Genomic DNA, 26379 nt, shown 5'->3' with positions numbered 1-26379 from the left:
AAAGGAAATAACCACTCAGAATCATGCCCTCTTAAAAAATATCATTAGACATTCCTCAAAACCCCAAATTTACAAGCCAGTCAACAGCATTTTGCCCAACCATCATCCTCAAAAATACCCACCCTCAAACATGTGAACTGCCCCAAGAATCTATATAACTCATGAAGTCATCAGCATTCAAAAGAGGCTCAAAAACCTGATGAAAACAGCTAGCCGAAACAAATAATTAGAAATATTGATCTAAGCAACATATAACTAAGAAAGGAAACAACTGCCTCCATGAATTAGCTAAAATGTATTATGTACGATTTATTCAGTCTACTAACTGTAACTCAGATTCCCTTTATATCTAAAAAGGAAACCCTGGTGGTGTACTGGTTAAGTGCTACGGCTGCTAACCAAAAGGTTGGCAGCTGGAATCCTCCAGGCGCTCCTTGGAAACTCTATGGGGCAGTTCTACTTTCTCCTATAGGGTTGCTATGAGTCGAAATGACTCGATGGCACTGGGTTTGGTTTTTTTGGTATACCTTAAAAAGAAACTTGAAACAGCCTCATGATTATGATTTTTCAAGTTTCTGAGAAAATCTTTTAATTCCAAGAATTTATAAATGTCTCATAAGGAACCCTGTCAAACCAACCTATAATGCTACCTTGAATTTCAAGAGAAGAAAACATTGACTTTTATAAAAGATTCCAACTGTCACTCATGACAGATCAGAAAAAGCTAAACCAAGAAAGGCATTTCTGCTCAATTCACCTGTATGCCAGAGGTTCATGTCAACAGCTTTAAAATGTTCCCTTTACCATAGATGTAAACAGCTATAGTCCCTTCAATACCCTGTAGGCACTACAAGGTGAATCCAGATAGCCAGAGGGCTGCTTCATTACCTCAGGGCTAAACTTAAGCAAGCATAATGATTTCCTCTCTCTCTCCCCCCTCCTTTTTTTTTTTTTTTTTAATAAAGAGCTCCCATTCTTCAATAAAGGTCTCTTCTCTTTTGTGAGTGAATATATCTGGTCTGTACTTATGTACACATGGTATGTGTCCCATCAGGAATTAGTTCTTTTCTTGAAAAGCTAGAGGCAGGTGCTCTGTCCACGTTCCAACACTGCTCTACAGCTAAGGTACTTTCACAAGGCTCAGATTAGGCTCCCTACTTTAACTCAAAAAAGCTTTCCTTTCTCCTATAGTAATTGCTGAGATAAATTCTAATATAAGCCTCAATTTTGCCTCGAAGTGTGCTGAAAAGAGAATAATCTAAGCTGTGTAGTGTTGACAATTATGCTACTTACTAAATCTTAACCCAACTGGAATTTTGAGGTATTAATTACCCTTGCTCTCCCTTTACTTCCTTTCTTTCCAACCCCCCAAAATAAAAGGAATGAGTAAAAATTAAATTTAAAAAATGTTAAAACCAAAGGCAGAAGAATTTACAATTGAGAACAATAAATACTATAATAGGGAAAATATTCTAAATGGCATACCATAGGTGTTAAGCACTGTACTTTTACCCTCCGAAAATATGGGGGCAGTGGGTTCTCCCTACTCAGGTACAGGTAGGCTTCAACAGAAAGAGAGAAACTTGATCATACTTAAAACATCAGAAGCAGCATACAACCTTTAAATGATTAACTCAAATTCAGTTTTACTAAAGAATTTATTTATTAAAAGACTAAGGCTCACTGATGCATACCAACTCATGAGAGACTTAAGACAAATTCAAGTTTTGTTAAGTGTAAAGTTATTTAATATGTGATGGAAACTAGTTTGCCTGAAAGCTCAGTCCTACTTAACTGGCTTCCTCATTGGCACAACAAAGAAAAATGTCTAACTTACCTCTTGTCCATACTTCACTGAATGATCGGAAGGAAGCAGCTCAACATCACCCTCCACCATGGCCCCTTCCAAACATTCATCTAAGTTGCGATAACCGTTTACCTGAAGGGGATACTGGCCAAAGGTCTCGCTGTTACAAAAGGGCTTTCCTAGGCAAAGAAAGATTGATTTTATAAAAGAGACCATTACACCTATCTATAGCCTCTCTTCTGGCACCTCAGAGACAGTGGTTGTTGTTAGGTACCATCGAGTCAGTTTCGACTCACAGGACAGAGTAGGGTTTTCAAGGAGTGGTCGGTGGACTTGAACTGCTGACCTTTAAGTTAGCATCTAAGTTCTTAACCACTACGCCACCAGGACTCCACAGAGAGAGTAGCTTCCTAAATTGACAACTTCCTGAAAACTCATTACAAGTGCTTTTATGCTGCTGATAACCTCTAATGAACCAGTGGGTCCAGGCATTCATCATTAACAGCTGCTAACATTGCAAACAGAGAGACAACCAGACATTATGTGCCTCCTGATTCAAGAGCATCCCGCCACCTGTGAGTTGAACTTGCCAAAAAAGAACCTTACCTAAATCTGATTAAACCTCTAGACCCAACTAATTTACAGCAGTTGGAGTAGAGTGCATTGTGTTAAATTGTATCATGGGCATGCAAGCAGCAAAACTCAGAGTGAGGACTATAGAAAAAACACTTGTTTCAAAGAAAAAGGATGGAAGGGGAGCCTACAGAGACTTGAAAGACCTATGAACCAATCATACTTGAATTTGAATACTGACTAGATATTTGATTTTTTTTTAAATAATTTTTATTGAGCTTTAAGTGAACGTTTACAAATCAAGTCAGTCTGTCACATATAAGCTTATATACACCTTACTCCATACTCCCACTTATTCTCCCCCTAATGAGTCAGCCCTTCCAGTCTCTCCTTTCGTGACAATTCTGCCAGTTTCTAACCCTCTCTACCCTCCTATCTCCCCTCCAGACAGGAGATGCCAGCACAGTCTCAAGTGTCCACCTGATACAAGTAGCTCACTCTTCATCAGCATCTCTCTCCAACCCATTGTCCCGTCCCTTCCATGTCTGATAAGTTGTCTTCGGGAATGGTTCCTGTCCTGGACCAACAGAAGGTTTGGGGACTATGACCGCCGGGATTCCTCTAGTCTCAGTCAGACCATTAAGTCTGGTCTTTTTATGAGAATTTGGGGTCTGCATCCCACTGATCTCCTGCTCCCTCAGGGGTTCTCTGTTGTGCTCCCTGTCAGGGCAGTCATCGATTGTGGCCGGGCACTAACTAGTTCTTCTGGTCTCAGGATGATGTAAGTCTCTGGTTCATGGGGCCCTTTCTGTCTCTTGGGCTCATAGTTATCATGTGACCTTGGTGTTCTTCATTCTCCTTTGATCCAGGTGGGTTGAGACCAATTGATGCATCTTAGATGGCCGCTTGTTAGCATTTAAGACTCCAGACACCACATTTCAAAGTGGGATGCAGAATGTTTTCATAATAGAATTATTTTGCTAATTGACTTAGAAGTCCCCTTAAGCCATAGTCCCCAAACCCCCGCCCTTGCTCCGCTGACCTTTGAAGCATTCAGTTTATCCCGGAAACTTCTTTGCTTTTGGTCCAGTCCAGTTGAGCTGACCTTCCGTGTAGGTACTTGATTTTAAGAAATGCTCTTTTCTTCAGTAATAGTGGTATTGGATTATGTTTTTAAAAGGACATGGGAGAGGTAAAAGTAGATAGGGGTTGAGTGGGGAACGACTGACAGGGGCTAATGGTTGCTGTGAACATGGAATTTTATATTACTCTATTTGTATGTGTTTGAAATTCTCCATAATTAAAAAAAAAATTGTGCATCACATACGCAGCTTAGGTGAGCCTCAACAGTAGACATTTTTGGCTGCCTAACTCAACAAAACCTTTTGAGGCTGGTTATTACATCAGAGAAATCAACACAGAAATTTAAGTAACATCACTATACGTCCGACGTTACTGCTAGAGCTGGGCTGTGCACATATTATAAAAGTTAATATAACACCTCTGAGACACAGCTGGAAACCCTGGTGGTGTAGTGGTTAAGTGCTATGGCTGCTAACCAAGGGGTCGGCAGTTCGAATCCGCCAGGCACTCCTTGGAAACTCTATGGGGCAGTTCTACTCCGTCCTATAGGGTCGCTATGAGTCGGAATCGACTCGACGGCACTGGGTTTGTTTTGGGTTTGAGACAAAGAGTGTCCTTGTTTTAACAGAGGAAGAGACTGAGGCTCCAGGAGCTTACACATCTTGTCCCCAATTACACAGACATTAAGAGGCAGAACCAACACCCAGATTTGAGTTTTTCTGGCTCCAAAGCCTTTTCATTATATTGCCTCCCCAGAGAAAATTTAACAAGCACTGCCTCCTAGACACAGTAAGAAAGAGCTGGTCACAAGTCACAGGTCTAGAATTAACTCAGAGCAGAGAATTTACCTTCACGAACCCCTTCAGTCAGGAAAGTACCGTAGAAAAGCTGCACCATTGGGTTTTCACATTTGTTGCTGGAGTTGCTGCTTTTAAAGAGGGAGACAATTCTGTATCATTCTGATCAGATATGTACTACACTAAGCTCAACCATCATTCAAAAGCAACAAGTAGTGCACTGTCATCAACCCCCAAAGAGCGAGATTATGTTCTAAAGTATTGGACAGATTCAGTTCAAAAACTTACTGAACAAGTAAGTATATGCATCTGCATGTGCTGAGTTCTGGAGGTACAGACAATAAGGCATGATCCTTGGCCTTAAGGAGCTTAATGTCCCGTAGGCGAGCCACATATGTAGACAAACACATGTATCTGTATACATTCAATACATACATACATCTATATCCAATGACAGTTGTATACAAGGTACAAAGTAGTGTAGAAGTAAGAAGGAACCCTCCGTGCAGTTTTACAAATAAATACATAAGGGTTTTCCCAATGGCACAACAGAAATGAAATGAAAGTGGTTTTTTTCCTACAAGCCCACCTTAAATTGTTATTAACTATGTCAGCTGCTATTTGTAAAATTGTTTTATGATATACAATTCTTCTACCTAGAGTTAAAATAATTTAGGAAATGAATCTGTCAGCATCTGTATTAGATGGAAGGGACACATGAATTCTTGGCCCTAAATTTCACTTGTCAGTCACTTAAATGACTAAAATCTATCTTCAACACAAACTGGTCTTAGATTAAATTTTATATATCCATATTATACCACTACGTTCACATCTAGGATTTATTTGGCTTTTACAACACAGGGTACGTGATTAACAAAGTTAAGAATTATGGTTCTTCTAGTGAAAAATTGGTAGGTTAAGATGATTATACCCTTAGAGGGGAAAGCCAAAGGCAATGGGGATATACAATGAGGAATATCTCAGTGGTTACCCAATGAAGTCTAGTAAAAACCCAGCTATTTCTACTTGAGAACAGCAGCTTTCTCCCATGTCTTAATTCACACTGGACCACTGTGTGTAGGAAGCATCGTACAGGCAAATCCTCAACACTCACTTAACATTAACAGCTGGCTGGAATGCGTCCTCTAGCCAATCCAGGAGCTTGTGTGTGAATTCACTCACATCTTGCTGTAAGACAGGCATAAATTGCATAAGAGTTAGTCCCAACACTATACTTAGCGAAATGAAAATGTTTTTATCCCATTAATGACTAAGATTCTACTACTATGAGAAGATTTAGTTTTTAGGGCCAAATATCATGAAGATACCAGGGACATTGGAACCCAGCGACCACAAGTAAAACAGAAGGTGAGTTAGGCAACCTCTGAGTAAGTTGCTGCTAGAAGGAAATCGAAACTCTACCACTTCCAGCCATATCTATCTGTGTGGCAGAGAAAAACAAGGAAGTAAAATCTCCCAATTAGGCCTTAAACAGAAAAAAGTCTAAAGAAGAGACAGCAGTCTTCTAGAACAATGTAGAGAGTAGAGATCTGAATGGAGAATGGAAACGCTTATGAAAATGCTTTGACGATTTTGTAGAGCTGTAGGCACCTTTATCTAAACAGAAAAAAAAAGAAATAAAATTTATATGGGGAAGAAGCTGTTCTACTAGTGACAGCTTTGTTTTTTAATAGGAGATAGGGAAAGGAAAGGAAAGTACTAAGTCTAGAAAAGGAAAACTGCTCAGAAAAACCTGAACTCAGGTTTAGATAGTTTTAAAAAACATGATTTCTATTTTTAATCCCAAGACAAAGGTACAGGCCAAAGACTTTACTTCTCTCAGTGACTCTCTGCTATGGCTCACTGGAATATTTTCTAACCTCCTTCTTTCTACTTCAATCCCCCATTGCCATATTCTATTTTGATTAATAGTGACGCTAGGACAGAGTAGAACTGCCCCATGGGGTTTCTAAGGCTGTAAATCTTTACAGAAACAGAATGCCACATCTTTCTCCCACAGAGTGGCTGGTGGGATCAAACCACTGACCCTTTGGTAAGCAGCCAAGCGCTTAACCACTACACCATCAGGGCTCCTTTCTACTTTAATAGTCTTTATATATTTCTATTCTTTCTATCATTTCTTCCTTCCTGCAGAACTGCCATTCCCTGCCTCCCACCACAGACAAACAGATGGATACACACACACACACACTTTTACTATCTGTTTCTTGGGCATTACAAAGAGGCAAAAACAGGCACCCATGGCCTTGCCACACCATGTTCAGAATTTACAAAGTTGATATGAAGCAGTATTACAGTAACATAAATGAGGCATAATTTGAAACCTCCAAAAAGTCTGAAGAAAACAAGGTAAGAACAAGGCCTTCTTTATTGTACCTGCTGTTCCTCAGATGATCGGAATGCTCCTTTTAAGAGATCCAGGGCTGCTGAAGGATCTACAAATTTGCGATTTGATCCCATCATCAGAGCAAACAGATACTGAAGCTCTTGCATAAACACGATATTTCTCTTTTCCTGTAGAAAACACAGCAATGAGTACTCTCACAACATCATTTTTTGAAAACCAGAACATATAATGAGAAAAGTTGTCAATGATTACTCCCTAATTTATATTTATCTAGATCTAGATCAGCATCTGATGTCAAACTGTGTTACAGGAACTCTGCTAGGCCTATGGAATGGAATACTCTAAACTGAAGAACACTTATGTAGGAGCCAGAGAGATAATATTGTCCGAAAAGTAAAATGTTCATTTTCTGATGCTGTTACCCTCCCTCCTGTTAGGAAAATGCATCGTCAAGGTGAAATCCTGGCAAGGGTTAGATAGCTGGCAGGAGGCTACATCCTTTGACAAGAACAGACAAGAGTCTCTTCTAAGAAGGACCAACCAGCCCTCTGGCATCAGGTCCTCTATTCTGCATCATGTGGGCTGAGCAGCTCATGGAACCGTGAAGGACACGATAAACAGAACAGGAATCTCTGAATCTCCCTACCTAGAGACAGAAAACTGAGGCTGTCCCAGTGACTCACCATACTTTGTGGGAAGTTTTCCTAATGTTATTCCTACTTTGTATTTTTGCAACCTCTTATTTCTTGTCACAAAGAAGGAAAAGATCATTTAGAAATGAAAAAATATTAGCATAAGGCAAAGAATATTAGTTACGAGCTTCAGCTAAAAATTTAAACTTTTGGGGACGAAAAGACTAAACAGCAATGAAGAAGTTCCTCAAAACCAACTTACCGTGTGACTTCGACAATTTTCAAGTACATTTTGTGGCAGGCTATAGCTGAGAACAAGTCTTCGAAATTCGGGCAATTGAAAGAGAGACTGAAATAAGAAATGGATTCACAATCTTTCTTTCAAAATAACTGCAACAAAAAATATTGCTGTCAACCCAGCAATTCCACTTCTGCTATTTCTAAGGAAATAATTATGGCTATGCACAAAAATTTAGCTAAAGGAATGTTAATCCCTTTCAAACAACCTAACGGTTAACAAGAGCAACAGATTAAATAAACTATACAGATTATGTAGTCATTAAAATAACATAGAAAAACATGTTCATAAAAATGGACTACTATAAAAACAGCAGTGAAAATCAATGAACAAGAGCTAGGTTTATCAACATGGATAAATCTCAGAAATATATTTTGAGTGAAAAAGTTGCAGGGAAATACACGCATGAGGTTACACCTGTAGGGGAGGGAGGACGTGACTGGGGACAGGTACAACAGACTCCATAATACAGGAATTTGTAACATGTTGTTCCTTACATTGGGTGGTGAGTAGAGCAGTGTTTACTACTCACTTCTCTATTTCAAAGATTGCATTAAAAAAAAAAAGCTGAACAGGTATCTCTGGCTGGCAGAATTGGGGAGAGGAATTCTTTTCACTGTTTATAAATCCTACATTTTTCTACAGTGAGTATCTTCTGGAAGTTAAAAAAAAAAACAAAAACATGCTTATATGAACCTGACTCCTCATCTCAACATATTCCTCAAATAAAAAATGCCTCTGTATACTAGCACTCCTGAAGCAGCATCCCAGGCACAATAGGCAAAACTTGTGAATCAGAACTAAGTAAATATTTTATCGGTATTCAAAAAACCGCAGGTATACCTTCTAACGTCAAACAAAGAATCGAAATGCTTATACCTGGCCAGAGGCCATGGGCCACCCCCTCCAACTTCCCTGACTTTATCACCAGCCCTGGTGGGAATCAACCAACAGGGTGAGTTTTTACAACGGGCTAGGAATTTAAAATCATGTCCTGCTATTATACCAAAGTTCTACCTAGAAAGTGGAGGCAGACTGGTTCCTCTATTCTCGGCCCACTCTCTCTTTTCACCTTACCTGTCTACCTGGTACATTTCCATTCTTCCCAGCGTCATAATGACTCTGCTGACTACCCCACTAACAGTTTCTAGGGCTTCTGCTTTACCATGAGGAAACTGGCAATACATTCCTAATCATTTCCTCCCACCTCTTTGTCTTCATCAAAACCTGGCTTTCCCCAAAGCTGCCATTATTCTTAAAAGCCACAAAAGTGTGAATTAATACTACTTGCATTTCATTTCCCAATCCAGCAGCAATACGATTTTTTCAACAAATCTGCTTCTTCTTCTGTGTTTTCTGTTATCACTTAATTATATCCTCTGCTCCAGTGACCAAAGAATTCAAGAACAAGCTTTGAGTCTCTTCCATTTCTTAACTAAACATCCACATCCCATAAGTAACAAGTCCCTTGGACTCTGCCTCTGAGGTGCTATTTATAACCACCTCCTTCCTACCAGTCTCCCACCAACAGCTCTAATCAAACTCCCTTCACTGCTCGTGGTCTCCTGCCTCCAGAACCTTCCATCAACCCACTTGCCATACAGATCCTTCAAACTATCTTTCTAGCATGACCAAAATAAAACCCCTGAGTCTGGTTAACAGTTCTCCTCACTATCCCAAGTCCTGCCTTCTAGGTGACTTTAGTCAACATCCGATCCACAGGGTCATCTTGTCATCCCTACCTTGAAAGTATAGCAATCATCCAACCACTTCTTTAAGTCTGATCCAAGCCACCGTCTCTGACATGGCATACTGCAACAGCCTCCTTAATAGGTTTCTCCATTTGCATCCTTGCCCCCTCCATTCTACTCTTGTATCCTTGCCCCTCCATTCTACTCTTGTATCCTTGCCCCCTCCATTCTACTCTTGTATCCTTGCCCCCTCCATTCTACTCTTGTATCCTTGCCCCCTCCATTCTACTCTTGTATCCTTGCCCCTCCATTCTATTCTTGTATCCTTGCCCCCTCCATTCTATTCTTGTATCCTTGCCCCTCCATTCTATTCTTGTCACAGTAGCCAGAGTGAGTCCTCGAAAACGCAGGTCAGAGTTTCTCCTTCTTCAGTGCAGAACTTTCAAGTTCCCTCTCCAACCTCATCTCCGATGACTCTCCTTTGCTCTTTGCATTCTGGGCACTCCTTGATGTTTCCTGAACACACCAAGTATGCTCCCACCTTAGGGCCACTGCACTAATGGTTCCCCCTACCTAGAATGCTCTTCCCCCTATAGCTGCGTGTCTCACTCTCACCTCCTGTGTATTTGGTATTTACTCAAATTTCATCAACTCAAACCCAAAACCCACTGCTGTCAAGTTGATTCTGATTCAAAGAGCCCCTACAGGACAGAGTAGAACTGCCCCATAGGGTTTCCAAGGCTGTAAATCTTTATGGAAGCAACTACCACATCTTACTCCTGTGGAGAGGCTGGTGGGTTCAATCTCTACAACCCATATCCAAGGCCACACACAGCATATGTCAACACCTGAGAAGGTGCCAATTCTCAGATCACAAACTCAGAAAATCCTACTCTTGGACCATAACCTCTTTTCTGGCTTATCTGTTCAATCACCCACAGAACACTTGTTTTTTACTTCATCAGAGCCCAAGCAAACCAATCTCTTTGCTTTCTCCTTAACCACTAGTCCCCTCCTGTCTTCATTTGTCCCTCTCTCTAGCTTTAACCTCCCTTCATTAAATTCTTAAACTGCCCTTTTGTCCTTTCATCACATTTATTCAGCAAACCCACCAACCTAAATGGACAGACTGCTGCTAAGAAAAAGTGCTGATAAAAACAGGATATACTGACATCACTATACATTTAAGGTCAATAACCTCAAGTAGGCCCTCAGATTTTAGAAATCTTACTATTGTTTTTCTGGTACCAGCTGGTTTGCCCATTGTCTGCAACAAACTTCCACTCCCTTTGAAATCCGACTGTCACTTCTTTCTCATCTCAGGAAATGGCTGCTTATATTCAAGGAGGAAAAATAAGTCCACTTCAGTTTGCAGCCCTCATTCCTTCCTTCCTCTATTACTCCCTCCCCTCCTCTGTCTATGTGAGGCTAGTCCCTCCAGATAGGCTCTATACTCTGTCCTCTCATGCTTTCTCAGAAGCCTCACTTAGTATCCCCTCTATCTGCTGACTCTTTCCAACATCTCCCATAAGAGTGAAGACTGAGGGGATGTGAGTAGAGGGAGGATTCTTTTCTTTCTCTCTTTAGAAAGAACTAACTGATGGCCCTAATTCCACATTACCTCCCTACCTTCTATTCTCAACAGATGTCAGTGATCCTTTTGAAATGGAAGTAGACTCAGGGGACATCCAGCTCAATTGGCATAACATAGTTTGTAAAGAAAATGTTCTGCTCTACTTTAGTGAGCAGCATCTGGGGTCTTAAAAGCTTGTGAGCGGCCATCTAAGACACTCCACTGGTCCCACCCCATCTGGAGCATAGGAGAATGAAGAAAACCAAAGACAGAAGGGAAAGATTAGTTCAAAGGACTAATGGACTACAACTACCACAGCCTCTACCAGACTGAGTCCTGCACAACTAGATGGTGCCTGGCTACCACCAACTGCTCTGACAAAGATCATAATAGAGGGTCCTGGACAGAGCTGGAGAAAAATGTAGAACAAAACTCAAACTCATCAAAAAAGATCAGACTTACTGGCCTGACAGAGACTGGAGAAACCCCAAGAGCATGGCTTCCGGAAACCCTTTTAACTCAATACTGAAGTTGCTCCTGAGGTTCACCCTTCAGCCAAAGATTAGACAGGCCCACAAAACACCACCACACACAGCTCAACCACGTATACGAGACTAAATGGGCACACCAGCCCAGGGGCAAGGACTAGAAGGTAGGAGGGGACAGGAAAGCTGGATGAATGGAAATGGGGAACCCAAGATCAAGAAGGGGAGAGTGTTGACATGTCACAGGATTGGCAACCAATGTCACAAAACAATACTTGTATTAACTGTTTAATGAGAAACTAATTTGCTCTGTAAACTTCCATCTAAAGCACAATAAAATAAACAAATAAGTTTAAAAAAATGGAAGTAGAATCACGTTACTTCTCTGCTACAAACCTTCTAATGTTTTTTCATCTTACATACAGTTAAAATCTCCACCCCACTCCACTATACCTCTCTGACCTCAGCACTTTCTCTTCTCTCCCTTAATCACTCAGTTCTAGTCACAGTGGCTTTCTTGCTCTTTCTCAAACACATCAATCAAGCTCCCGAACCTGAGCCTTTTTACTTGCTGTTGTCTGGAATGTTCTTTATGTAATTATATAGGTCATCCCCTTGCCTCTTTCAGGCCTCTGCTCAAATGCCCACCAGAAAGGCCATCCCTGACCATGCTACATAAATAGAATCCCTTCCCTCTCCAGTTGGACCCTCTCTAGCCCAGCCCCTTTACCCTCATTCATTTGTCTTTATGGCACTCACCACCTGATACATATTTGGTTTACTGTCTGTCCCACTCTTTTCAAAGCAAACTCCATGAGAGCAGGGGCTTTGTTTTATTCACTGCTGTTTTCCCAGGGCCTGAAACAGTGCCAGGCACATGGTTAACTTGAATGAATGAATGGATTGTACATGGTGGTAAGAGAAAGAAAGGATTCCATTTCTTTGGCTTGAGCAGCTGGATAGATGACATGTACCATGTTGGAGAAGACTACAGGGGCAGGAATCAAGTGCTTTATTGTGGACATGTGAAGTTTAAAATGCCTAGGAGGTCTTTTCTAGGTAATACTCCCTTTGGGTGAATTCATTCACTCCCCTGGCTTTATTAGTACTAAATCCCAAAAGTATACCTGTAACCCAGACCTTTTTCTGAACTATAGATTCATATACTTAACTGTCTACATGGTATCTCCACGTGACATCTTACACAGTCCCCTCAAACTCCGAATGTCTAAAACTGAATACTCTGAGTATGCACCCAAATTGCTCCTTCTCCAGTGTCAAACGGTGCTATCATCTACCCGGTTACTCAAGCTAGGAACCTTGGAGTCTTTCTTAACTCTTCCCTGCACATGTTCCATATCCAATCGCTCACCAAACCCTGTAGCTTTGATCTCCTAAATACTTACAAAACACTTTTCTTTCTTTCCATGACTTTTACCACTTCTCTATTTCAGGTGTCATCTCCTGCCTGGATATCTATGATATGCTTTCAACAATGAATTTCTCCTTATTCACTCTTGCTTGGCTATAATACAGCATTTTCGGTAGCAGTGGGTTTTTGGTGGGTTGGGATCTGAAAGACCTATTCAACATACTTGCAACCACAGAAGATTTTTTTCTTTAGTACTGCCCAATTTACACATCAGAGCATCAAAATACAAAATACAAAAGAAGAAACCAAAACACAGTAAAATCATTGAAAAAAATACCCCACTTTTGTTTATCTGTTTCCATTTTTTAAAAGCCATGTTTCTCACATTTCAGTTTAATAAATTACAAAAATTATTTCCAGAAGACACAGGTGTCTCTTAAAAATGTCCTACCTGAATAACAGCATTAAACCAACATGTGTTGCCAACGTTTTTCAGCCCAACTGGCCAGCCATCGACTCTTCTCCAGTCACGGGGGTTGGGATTTTCTCCCCAGACCTCACAGCGTTTTCTCTTGGAGCGTTTAGTTTCTGCAGAGGTTGCTTCGTGCATCCTACATTGTGTCAACGTACCACACACCCAAAAAAACAAAAACAACAAAAGTGAAAGAATACACTATACAAAGGGTTTGAGTAATCTTCCACAGACAATTCAAAATTCTGGATAAGCTATTTACTGGGTAATTACTGGCTCTTTAGCAGTTATAAGATCATAACATACATGAAAAGCAAAGTTCAAACAGAGAGATGTTAAACCTTCTGCAACAGCGATTACTATTAATAAAGTCCATGATGGAGTTGGGACGTAAGACTATTTATGGCTGCTGTATTAAAAGTTTTAGATTTCAACTACAGTACCTTATCTCAGACCTTGCCATTAAAAGGGCAAAAGGGAAGCTCTGCTAAGGATAAGAGCCTCCAAACTGCCTAGCACACAAAATCTGGCCCTCTGTTTCCTTGATAAAAATAATTTAGCAGTGTGAAGGAATAAACATGTCCAGAAACTGACCACCATTAGAACTGGATGTTTGTGAATAATACCAAACACCAAATTAGTACCAATTAAAAAAAGATATCTCCTGGTCCCTTCTGAGGCAGGGCAGTTGAGTGATAACTTTTATTTTCAAACATGCAACAATATATCTCTCAAAGTTAATAAAGGGAATATAAATTTATCAAATACATGGGCTAGGTTTTTTTTTTTTTTTCTTTTCTTCCTAGCAATTGTGAACTATTCAAAAGTTCACAGGCTGTAGTAAGAACTTTGTCACATTTTGCTTTTTCAAAAGTGGCCCAAGGACTAAATAAATCAATGTGAACTCAAATTTTTCCTAAAAGAAAGTTCATTCAGGTTCAACAAAAGGAGCTCTGCAGAATTTTCTGAATGACATTTACAAAGATACTGCCTTTGACCTACACCCTAATATGGGGAGCAAAGATTATATATTAAATCAATAACCTGTTAAGATCTCTTCCATCAGCTTGAATTTTCGGGGATTCCAGTAGACTCAGAGCAATGGCAGCCTGAAGATCATCTTTGTTATCATGAGTAAGGTCTATCACTTCTGTAAGACGAAAAGAAATTTAATTAGTCTATATACACAAGAAGCACTACCATTCTATCTGTAGCGTAGGAAAAAGGGCCAAGAAATTCACAAAACTAAGTATCCTCCCTAGCTCTCCCTACAATGGCTCATTTGTGTAACAACTTTATTACTCCTTCCCAGAGTCAAATGAATAACTTACAGCTACTTTGTAACTCTAGACTAACCAATGGTCCAGAAACAACAAGCAGCTAAAATGCAATGAATCAAATACTCCCTTCTGCAGTCTTATTCTACAACATACAGTCTCCCCTCGGTAGCCAGGGGAAATTGGATACCAAAACGTGGGGATGCACAAGTCCCTTATATAAAATGGTGTAGTATTTGTATATAACCTATGCACGTCCTCCTGTATACCTTAAATCATCTCTAGAATACTTATAATACCTAATATAATGTGCATGCGATGTAAATAGTTGTAAAACCCCATTGCCGAGGAGTCGATTCCGACTCATTGCACTCACAGCAGCCCTACAGTTGTAAACAAACAAAAAAAACACACCAAACCCATTGCCATCAAGTAGATTCCAAATCATAGTGACTCTATGGGACAGAGCAGAACTGCCCCATAGAGTTTCCAAAGAATGCCTGGCGGATGTGAACTGCCAACCTTTTGGTTAGAAGCCTTAGCACTTAACCACTTTGTCACCAGGGTTTCCTGGAGTTGTAAAGTGCTATGTAAATAGTGCTTTATGCCCCCTCTTAGCCTTTGAGGGATTGCCTTGACCACTTCGTTGCTTTTTAGGAGCTACTTTTTCACAGAAACAAGGGTTCACTGGAGGCGAGACTCAAGGCAAGCAATGCTCAAACCAGTGCTGGAGAGATTGAGATCTGTGAAATGGCCGGAGGCTGCAGCAGGAGATGCCTACACATTCCTTCATTTGCGTGGATTCAGCGACTGCTCAGCTGCAGCAAATGCAACTTTTGCTTTTTGAAACTTCTTTTCCCCCCAAGTATTTTCAATCTACAGTTGGCTGAATCCACGGATGTGGAACCATGGATACGGAAGGCCTGCTGTATACATCCCAGACCTCTAGGTGAAACAGTCTCCTTATTAATCACTGTAAAACATGGGCTCAATAGTGAATGTTCAAGAAAAAGACATTTTCAATCTCACACGAACTATTCTAGACATGAGAGGACACACTCCTGAACTCATTTTATGAGGTCAGCATAACATCTTGGTATACGCTAAACCATTCAAGAAGAGTAAGAGGAGGAAAAATGACAAACTCACACATGATCACAGATACAAAAAACCTAAAGAAAATACTAACAAATGGGATCCAATAATGTATTAAAAAAAGATTACTTATTAAGATCCACTGAGTTTATTATGGAATGAGATATTGAGTTGACATTAGAAAATCAAGAAAAATTACTATCTTGATCAGATTAAAGAAAAGACCTATCAGCTCAATGGATACAGAAAAAGTATTTGATAACATTCAACCACCATTCTGGATAAAAGCTCCAAGCCAACTAGGAAAAGAAAAGAATATTCTTAGACTGAGAAAGAGTATCCAGGAAAAGCCCACAGTGACCTTTACATTTGCTGATGAAATGTTAAATAAATTTGTTTTAAAAACAGTAGTAAGACAAGGATGTCTACCATTACTGCTTTTTTTCACCATTGTTCTGAAGTGTTGCCCAGTACAATAACACAATAAAAGATACAAAAAAAAATAAATAAAATAAGGATTGGAAACTAAGAAACAAAACTGTCATAATTCACAGATAATAATCAGCTATGTGGAAAAGCCAAAATAATCCATAGAAAATTATGAGGCAGTTTGATAAAAGATCAATATACAAAAGATAAATAAATTTCTATACACGCATATTTAATTTAAAAAAATACCACAAAGCTACTCTAATCAAGACCATACGCTACTTGGTATAAGGACATACACACAGGTCAATGGAATGGAATTCAGAGTCCAGAAATAAACCCATACACATCTACGGCCAACTGATTTTTGATAAGGGCGCCAAAAAAATTCAATTGGGAAACAGAATCTTTTGAACAGATGGTGCTGGAACAACTAGGTATTCACATGCAAAAGAATGAAGTTGGGTTCCTACATCATATCACAATACAAAAATTAACTCAAAGTGGATCAAGAGGGAGGCAGAGCCAAGATGGTGCAATAGACAGACGCTTCTGCCAAGCCCTCTTTACAACAAAGATCTGAAAAAACAAGTGAAACGAGTATATTTATGACAAGCTAGGAGCCCTGAGCATCAAAGGCAAGCTTAGAAAATGAACTGAGGGGCAGGGGGAGAAAGAGACTGTTCAGGAGCAGAGAGGAATTACCGGACCTGAATTGCGGGGAGCCCTCAGGCACCGTTCCTTGAGCAGCGGCGGTGGGCCGGTACTACCGTTTGGCCACAGTTTCCTCAGAGAGAAGCAGCCAGCCACACAGCCCACCCACAACTCCAGAACCAGAGAAGAATGGCGCTCTGGGCAAAAGCTAAGCACTTGCGTATATTTTACCATGCACCACCCCCTCCCCGCCCCCAAGCCAGCTACAGCAGTTGAATTCCCTGGGCCGAAGATAGGCCCTGTTGAGCACCTAGAGCCATCCTCCCAGCCTTGAAGAAGGAATAAATTTGCAATTGCGAGAAAGGATAATTTGCCAGCTCCAGTACCTGGGGGAGCTCAGGACAGAAGCAGCTCCCATCCAGGAATAAACGATCCCTGGACTTTGAGTACCTTTCCCCTCTCCATGGACCTGTGTGGGCCTATCTCAGGAGAACACACCCTTGTTGGTAGACTCCACATTCAGCTATGCGGCAAAGAGGTAAGTGTTTGATATTTCACACTGGTTTGCCTATTAAACAGGGTCCTCACCTACCCACATCGGGTCCTAAGGACTGGTAGCTCCACTCTGGTCACCCAGCCACCCACGACAGGGATCCAAGGATAAATGGTGTCTCTCAGTACTTACAAACAAAAACATTGGGTGCCCATGGTCCATCTGCAGAACCCACCCACCTGTATGCTCTAGAGAACAGGGACACGCTTTCCTCAGAGACACGTGGGGGACGATTCTCAGCCCCCTGCCTTGTTCAGAGTGTGACTCCCTGCTGCAATCAGATACCGGTACATACACCAATCACCCCTGCCCCTCTAAGACTGTAGGGCAGAGCCCGTACCACAGGCTTGATGATCAGCTACCTGGACACCTGAGCTGAATTAATACAAGAAAAGTGAATGGACTCCTAAACTGATATACCTGGTAACAGCTTCTAGCCATCTGGGGACAGGACATCAGAGCTCCAAAGGTGAAAATAATCAAGCTAGCTTACTCAAGCAACCCATTTGGGCATATCAAACCAAAACAAAGAAGTAAGCAAACATAAAATAAACTAATATAATAACTTATAGATGGCTTGGAGACAACAGTCAATATCAAGTCACATAAAGAAACTGACCATGATCACCTCAACAGCTCTCAAAACAAAGATTCAAGGGATCTTCTAGACAAAAGTGCATTCCTGGAATTATCAGAGGCAGAATACAAAAGATTAATATACAGAACCCTTCAAGACATCAGGAAGGAAATGAGGCAATATGCAGAACAAGACAAGGAACACACAGATAAAGCAATTGAAGAAATTAAAAAGATTATTCAGAACATAATGAAAAATTTAAAAAGCTGGAAAAATCCACAGAAAGCAATCAGAAATTCAGAAGATTAAAAATAAAATTACAGAAGTAAACAACTCAATAAAAATCAGAGGAGCAGAATTGAGTTAGTGGAAGGCATGATTTCTGAACTTGAAGATAAATCACTTGGCACTAATACATTCGAAGAAAAATCAGATAAAAGAATTAAAAAAAAATGAAGAAACCTTAAGAATCATGTGAGACTCTATAAAGAGAATTAACCTACGAGTGATTGGAGTACCAGAACAGGGAGGGATAACAGAAAATACAGAAATTGTTCAAGATTTGTTGGCAGAAAACTTCCCTGCTATCGTGAAAGATGAGATGATATCTATCCAAGATGCTCATCAAACTCCACATGAGGTAGATGTTAAAACAAAGTCACCAAGACGTATCATAATCAAACCTGCCAAAACCAAAAGTAAAGAGAGAATTTTAAGAGCAGCGAGGGGTAAACGAAAAGTCACCAACAAATGAGAGGCAATAAGAATAAACTCAGACTACTCGGCAGAAACCATGCAGGCAAGAAGGCAATAGGATGACTTACATAAAAATTGAAGGAATAAAACTGTCGGCCAAGAATCATATAGCCAGCAAAACTGTCTCTCAAATATGAAGGTGAAATTAGGACATTTCCAGATACACAGAAGTTTTAGGAATTCATAAAAACCAAACCAAAACTACAAGAAATACTAAAGGGAGTTCCTTGTTTAGAAAATCAATAATATCAGGTATCAACCCAAGACTAGAACACTGGGCAGAGCAATCAGAAGTCAACCCAGACAGGGAAATCAAAAAAATAAAGCAAGATTAAAAAAAACACTCAGAACAGGGTAACAGCAATGTTATTATATATAAGAAGACAACATTAAAACAATAAACAGGGACTAAGACTTGATGGCACTGGGTTTGGTTTTTTTTTTTTTTTAAGAAATGTAGTCATAGATCTTCCATATGTAGAGGAAGACAAGGCAATACAAAGAAATAAAAGCTAGGTTTAAATTTAGAAATAATAGGGGTAAATAATAAGGTAACCATAAAGGAGACCACCTATCCTACACATTGAAATAAAATACAAGAAAAAAATAGAGACTCAGCAGAAACAAAATCAACAACAATGGATATGAGGAAACAACATATAAAGATAATCTACTCAGCACATAAGATTAAGTGGGAAAAAGAAACTGTCAACAACACACAAAAAAAGACATCAAAATGATAGCACTAAATTCATACCTATACATAATTATGCTGAATGTAAATGGGCTAAATGCACCAATAAAGAGACAGAGTGGCAAAATGAATTAAAAAACATGATCCGTCTATATGCTGCCTACAAGAAACACACCTTAGACTTAGTGACACAAACAAACAAAAAGCTTAAAGGATGGGAAAAAATACATCAAGCAAACAACGATCAAAAAAGAGCAGGTGTGGCAATATTAATTTCTGACAAAATAGACTTTAAAGTTAAATCCATCATAAAGGTTAAGGAATGACATTATATAATGATTAAAGGGACAATATACCGAGAAGATACGACCATATTAAGTATTTATGCACCCAATGACAGGGCTGCAAGATACATAAAACGAACTCTATCAGCGTTGAAAAGTGAGATAGACAGCTCCACAATAATAGTAGGAGACTTCAACACACCACTTTCAGTGAAGGACAGGACATCCAGAAAGAAGCTCAATAAAGACACAGAAGATCTAACTGGCACAATAAACCAACTCGACCTCATAGACATACACACAGAACACTCCACCCAACAGCAGCCAAGTATACTTTCTTTTCTAGTGCACATGGAACATTCTGTAGAATAGACCACATATTAGGTCGTAAAGCAAGCTTAGCAGAATCCAAAACACTGAAATATTACAAAGCATCTTCTCTGACCATAAGGCCATAAAAGTGGAAATCAGTAACACAAAAAGCAGGGAAAAGAAATCAAACACTCAGAAACTGAACAAAACCCTGCTCAAAAAAGACTGGATTATAGCAGACATTAAGGATGGAATAAATTCACAGAATCCAATGAGAATGAAAACACTTCCTATCAGAGCCTTTGGGACACAGCGAAAGCGGTGCTCAGAGGTCAATTTATATCAGTAAATGCACACATCCAAAAAGAAGAAAGGGCCCAAATCAAAGAATTATCCCTACAACTTGAACAAATAGAAGGAGAGCAACAAAAGAAACCCACAGGCACCAGAAGAAAACAAATAAAAAAAATTAGAGCTGAACTAAATGAAATAGAAAACAGAAAAACAATTGAAAGAATTAACAAGACCAAAAGCTGCTTCTTCGAAAAAAATCAACAAAATTGATAAACCATTGGCCACATTGACAAAAGAAAAGCAGGAGAGGAAGCAAATAACCCAAATAAGAAATGAGAGGGGCGATATTACAACAGACCCAACCGAAATTAAAAGAATCATATCAGATTACTATAGAAAACTACATCTAACAAATCTGAAAACCTAGAAGAAATAGATGAATTCCTAGAAACACACTACCTAGCTAAACTAACACAAACAGAGGCAGAACAACTAAATAGATCCATAACAAAAGAAGGGATTAAGAAGTTAATCAAAAAACTCCCAACAACAACAAAAAACCCCTGGTCTGGATGGCTTCACTGCAGAGTTCTACCAAACTTTCAGAGAAGAGTTAACACCACTACCACTAAATGTTTTTCAGAGCATAGAAAAGGATGGAATACTCCCAAACCCATTCTATGAAGCCACCATATCCCTGATACCAAAACCAGGTAAAGACACCACAAAAAAAGAAAATTACAGATCTATATCCCTCATGAGCTTAGATGCAAAAATCCTCAACAAAATTCTAGCCAAGAGAATTCAACAACATATCAAAAAAATAATTCACCATGACCAAGTGGGATTCATACCAGGTATGCAGGGATGGTTCAACATTAGAAAAACAATTAATGTAATCCACCACATAAATAAAACAAAAGACAAGACTCACATGATTTTATCAATTGATGCAGAAAAGGCATTTGACAAAATTCAACAACCATTCATGAGAAAAACTCTCAGCAAAATAGGAATAGAAGGAAAATTCCTCAACATAATAAAGGGCTTTTATACAAAGCCAAGAGCCAACATCATCCTAAATGGAGAGAGCCTGAAAACATTCCCCCTGAGACTGGGAACCAGACAAGGATGCCGTTTATCACCGCTCTTATTCAACACTGTGCTGGAGGTCCTAGCCAGAGCAATTAGGCTAGATAAAGAAAAAAAGGGCATCCAGATTCCAAGGAAGAAGTAAAATTATCTCTATTTGCAGATGACATGATCTTATACACAGAAAACCCTAAGGAATTCCCCCTAAAACTACTGAAACTAATAGAAGAGTTCAGCAGAGTATTGGGATACAAGATAAACATACAAAATCAGTTGGATTCTACACCAACAAAAAGAACACTGAAGAGGAAATCACCAAATCGATAACATTTATAGTAGCCCTAAGAAGATAAAATACTTAGGAATAAATCTTACCAGAGATGTAAAAGACTTATACAAAGAACTACAGAACACTCCTGCAAGAAACCAACAGAGACCTACATAAGTTGAAAAACATACCTTGCTCATGGATAGAAAGACTTAACATTATAAAAATGTCCGTTCTACCAAAAGCGATCTATAGATTTAATGCAATTCCGATCCAAATTCCAACGACATTCTTTAATGAGACGGAGAAAGAAATCACCAACTTCATATGGAAGGGAAAGAGGCCCCCGATAAGTAAAGCACTACTGAAAAAGAAGAACCAAAGTCAGAGACCCTACTTTACCTGATTTTAGAACCTATTATACTGCCACGGTAGTCAAAACAGCCTGGTACTGGTACAACAACAAATACATAGACCAATGGAACAGAATTGAGAATCCAGACATAAATCCATCACATATGAGCAGTTGATATTTGACAAAGGCCCCAAAACTATTAACTGGGGACAAGACAGTCTTTTTAACAAACAGTGCTAGCATAACTGGATATCCACCTGCAAAAAAATGAAATAAGACCCATACCTCACTCTATGCACAAAAATGACCTCCAAATGGATCAAAGACCTAAATATAAAATCTAAAACGATAAAGATCATGGAAGAAAAAAATAGGGACAATGTTATGAGCCCTAATACATGGCATAAACAGTATACAAAACATTACTAACAATGCAGAAGAAAAACTACATAGCTGGGAGCTTCCAAAAATCAAACACTTACGTTCATTCAAAGACATCATCAAAACAGTAAAAAGATCACCTACAGACTGGGAAAAGGTTTTCAGCTATGACATTTCCTGATCTCTGAAATCCACATGATACTGCAAAAACTCAACTACAAAATAACCCAATTAAAAAATGGGCAAACGATATGAATGGACACTTCACTAAAGAAGACATTCAGGTAGCTAATGGATACATGAGGAAATGCTCACGATCATTAGCCATTAGAGAAATTCAAATCAAAACTACAATGAGATTTCATCTCATTCCAATAAGGCTGGCATTAATCCAAAAAACACTAATAAATTTTGGAGAGGTTGTGGAGAGATTGGAACACTTATACACTGCTGGTGGGGATTTAAGATGGTCCAGCCACTTTGGAAATCAACATGGCGCTTCCTTAAAAAGCTAGAAATAGAACTACCATAGAATCCAGCAATCCCGCTCCTTGGAATATATCCCAGAGGAATAAGAGCCTTTACACGAACAGATATATGCACAACCATGTTCACTGCAGCACTGTTTACAATAGCAAAAAGATGGAAGCAACCAAGATGCCCATCAACGGATGAATGGATAAATAAATTATGGTATATTCACACAATGGAATACTATGCATCAATAAAGAACAGTGATGAATCTGTGAAACATTTCATAACATGGCAGGCATTATGCTGAGTGAAATTAGTCAGCTGCAAAAGGACAAATACTGTATAAGACCACTATCGTAAGAACTCGAGAAATAGTTTAAACAGAGAAGAAAATATTCTTTGATGGTTAAGAGAAGGGGGAGGGAGGGAAGGTAAGAGAGAGGTATTCACTAATTCAATAGTACATAAGAACTACTTTAGGTGATGGGAAAGACAACACACAATACACGCAAGGTCAGCACAACTGGACTAAACCAAAAGCAAAGAAGTTTCCTGAATGCTTCTAAGGGGCAGGGGTTTCGGGACCATGGTTTCAGGGGACATCTAAGTCAACTGGAATAATAAAATCTATTAAGAAAACATTCTCCATCCCACTTTGGAGAGCGGCGTCTGAGGTCTTAAACGTTAGCTAGCAGCCATCTAAGACGCATCAATTGGTCTCAACCCACCTGGATCAAAGGGGAATGAAAAACACCAAGGACACAAGGTAATCACAAGCCCAAGAGACAGAAAGGGCCACATAAACCAGAGACTACAACAGCCTGAGACCAGAAGAACTAGATGGTGCCCGGCTACAACCGATGACTGCCCTGACAGGGAACACAATAGAGAACCCAAAGGAGGGGAAGAGCAGTGGGATGCAGACACCAAATTCTCCTAAAAAGACCAGACTTAGTGGTCTGACTGAGACTAGAAGGACCCTGGTGGTCATGGCCCCCCGACCTTCCGTTGGGCCAGGACAGGAACCATTGCCAAAGCCAACTCTTCAGACATGCACTGGACTGGACAATGGGTTGGAGAGGGACGCTGGTGAGGAGTGAGCTTCTTGGATCAGGTGGACTCTCGAGACTATGTTGGCATCTCCTGCCTGGAGGGAAGATGAGAGGATAGAGGGGGTTAGAAGCTGGCGAAATGGACATGAAAAGAGAGAGTGTGGAGGGAGGAAGAGGGCTGTCTCATTAGGCAGAGGGCAATCGGGAGTATGTAGGAAGGTGTATATGAGTTTTTGTGTGAGAGACTGACTTGATTTGTAAACTTTCGCTTAAAGCACAATTGAAAAAAAAAAGAGTGCATCAAGGCCTCAAGGTAAGAACTAAAGCTACAGAACCCTTAGAAGAAAACAGTCATAAATCTTTGTGACCTTGGATTAGACAGTGAAATCTTACATAGGACATGTAAAGCACAAGCAACAAGAGAAAAAATAGATACATTGGATATCATCAAAATTAAAAACCTCTGCATATCAAAGGACACCACTGAGAAGGTGAAAAAATAACCCACAGAACGGGAGAAAATATTTGTAAATCATGTAGCTGATAAGAAACCTATATACAGGTTCTGATCAGGACAACAAAAATGGATTCTAATAGAAAGTAAGAAAAATAATCTAGACTTTCTGAACCCACTGAGCCAGGGGGAATCCCTAAGACTATTGTCCTGAGATATTTTTTAAGGCTTAAACTGAAACTATTCACTTAAATCACCTTTTAGCTAAATAGCAGGTTAGCTCACAAAAAATGAATATCACCTTTAAGTACTGTTTGCTTTTAAAAAAACATGAGATCAAATGGTCAACAAATGTTCTAAAGCATAGATGGGAAGGTTGGGGGCATGTGAGACTAGGTTCGTGGGAACAGAACAACTAGAATAGAAATAGTGAGAATGTAGATAAAATGTGTAGAATGTAACCAGTGTCACTGAACAATATGTGTAGAAACTGAATGGGAACCTGTTTTGCTCTGCATAGTTCCACTGAAAAAAATACAATATTATTTTTTTAAAAAGCAAAAAAAAAAAAAAAGAATCCTATATACAGAATATATAAAGAACTCCTGGGACTCAATAATAAAAAGATAAACATCCCAATCTTTAAAAACAGACAGAACAAAGGATATGAATAGGTATTTCTTTAGGAAGATATAAAAATGGCCAACAAGCACATGAAAAGATGCTTCTCATCATGAACCATTGGGGAAATGCAAATCAAAATCACAATGAGAAGCCACTTTTACACCAGTTAGGATGGCTAGAATCAAAAAGACAGATAATAACAAGCGCTAGTGATGATGTGGGGAAAGTGGAATCTTCAGACACTTAGTGGTACAGCCACTCTGGAAAACAACCTGGCAGTTTCTCAAAAGTTAGTAACAGAATTACCATATGACCCAGCAATTCTACGCCTAGGTATATACCCAAGAGAAATGAAAACACATGTCTGCACAAAAACTTATACCTGAATGTTCAAAGCAGCCTTATTCGTAATAGGTAAAAAAGGGAAACAAAAATACCCATTAATTAATGGCAGGGAAAGCAAAACATGGCATACCCATATAATGGAATATTATTTGACAGTAAAAAGGAAAGTAGTACTGACAGATGCTACAACACGGATGAACTATGAAAACATCATGCTGAGTGAAGTCAGTCAGTCACAAAAGAACACCAATTATATGCTATACCCAGAAAAAGCAAAACTATAGAGGCAGAAAGCAGACTGGTGGTTACCTGGGCTGGAACTGGGTGGCCACTGAAGTGCTGAATGACTGCTAATGGGTTCAGAGTTCCTCTTTGGAGTAAAGAAAATGTTCTAAAACTGATTGTGGTGATGGCTGTACAACTCTGTGAATAAATTAAAAACCACAGAACTGTACACTTTAAATGGGTGAACTGTATAGTATGAGAATTATATCTCAATAAAGTTATTATGGCAACCCTGGTGGCGTAGTGGTTAAGTGCTACTGCTGCTAACCAAAAGGCTGGCAGTTCAAACCCACCAGGCGCTCCTTGGAAACCCTATGGGGCAGTTCTACTCTGTCCTATAGAGTCGCTATGAGTCAGAACTGACTCTATGGCAACGGGTTTTTTTTTAAAGCTGTAATAAAAATAAAACCAAAATAATGCCCACAGATACCATAAAGGGAAAAGGTATTTTGACTGATCTGTCAGATGCCACCTTAAGCAAGTAATCAAATTCAGCATTATGAATAATGGGACAAAGCGACATCCTGTGCCCCATGTGACCTAACTGGAAATGCTAAATATTCTCGCCAAAATGTTTTAACTCAAATCTAATTTTGAGAAAACAATAAGTCCAGATGATAGGGCACTCTGCAATACAACAGGACTAGTGTCTGGCATAAGCCCCCTCCCCTTGTAGAATAAGGAAGACTAATGGCATAGCAGTTAAGAGGTAGCAGTTACTAATCAAAAGGTTGGCAGTTCAAATCTACCACCCTATGGGGCAGTTCTACTCTGTCCTATAGGGTTACTATGAGTTGGAACTGACTCGACGGCAACCAACAACAACAAAAACACAGATATAAAAAGTAGAATAAATGCTCCTTGGTTAGATCCTAGATATTTAAAAAAAAAAAAAAAAATAGAAAATTCAGAGAATTTAAATACAGACTTCTAAAACTAAAAACTAAAATAGCTGCCTTAATGTCAATTC

At 39.5% G+C, this 26379-nt stretch overlaps 1 protein-coding gene across 16 annotated transcripts in view; it reads right to left on the bottom strand.

Annotated features, from left to right (window-relative positions):
- The window catches only part of USP28 (ubiquitin specific peptidase 28), an 86876-nt gene that overhangs the window by 26377 nt on the left and 34120 nt on the right, over window positions 1-26379 (bottom strand). For 11 of the 16 annotated variants that reach the window (XM_064269056.1, XM_064269048.1, XM_064269059.1 and 8 more), the window contains 7 exons: window positions 14199-14304; window positions 13134-13293; window positions 7526-7612; window positions 6661-6798; window positions 5378-5451; window positions 4312-4391; window positions 1838-1986 (listed from right to left, as the gene is read on the bottom strand). In XM_064269056.1, coding sequence (XP_064125126.1) covers window positions 1838-1986; window positions 4312-4391; window positions 5378-5451; window positions 6661-6798; window positions 7526-7612; window positions 13134-13293; window positions 14199-14304 — 794 coding nt within the window. Of the gene's footprint in view, window positions 1-1485; window positions 1563-1837; window positions 1987-4311; window positions 4392-5377; window positions 5452-6660; window positions 6799-7525; window positions 7613-13133; window positions 13294-14198; window positions 14305-26379 lie in introns of those variants that run through there. The other 5 variants (XM_064269045.1, XM_064269047.1, XM_064269052.1 and 2 more) reach the window with 2 other exon arrangements.

This window comes from Loxodonta africana, chromosome 15, assembly GCF_030014295.1.
Source record: "Loxodonta africana isolate mLoxAfr1 chromosome 15, mLoxAfr1.hap2, whole genome shotgun sequence".
Classification (NCBI taxonomy): Eukaryota; Metazoa; Chordata; class Mammalia; order Proboscidea; family Elephantidae; genus Loxodonta; species Loxodonta africana.
Note: the sequence above shows the minus strand (reverse complement) of the source record. Positions and strands in the feature narration are given on the sequence as shown.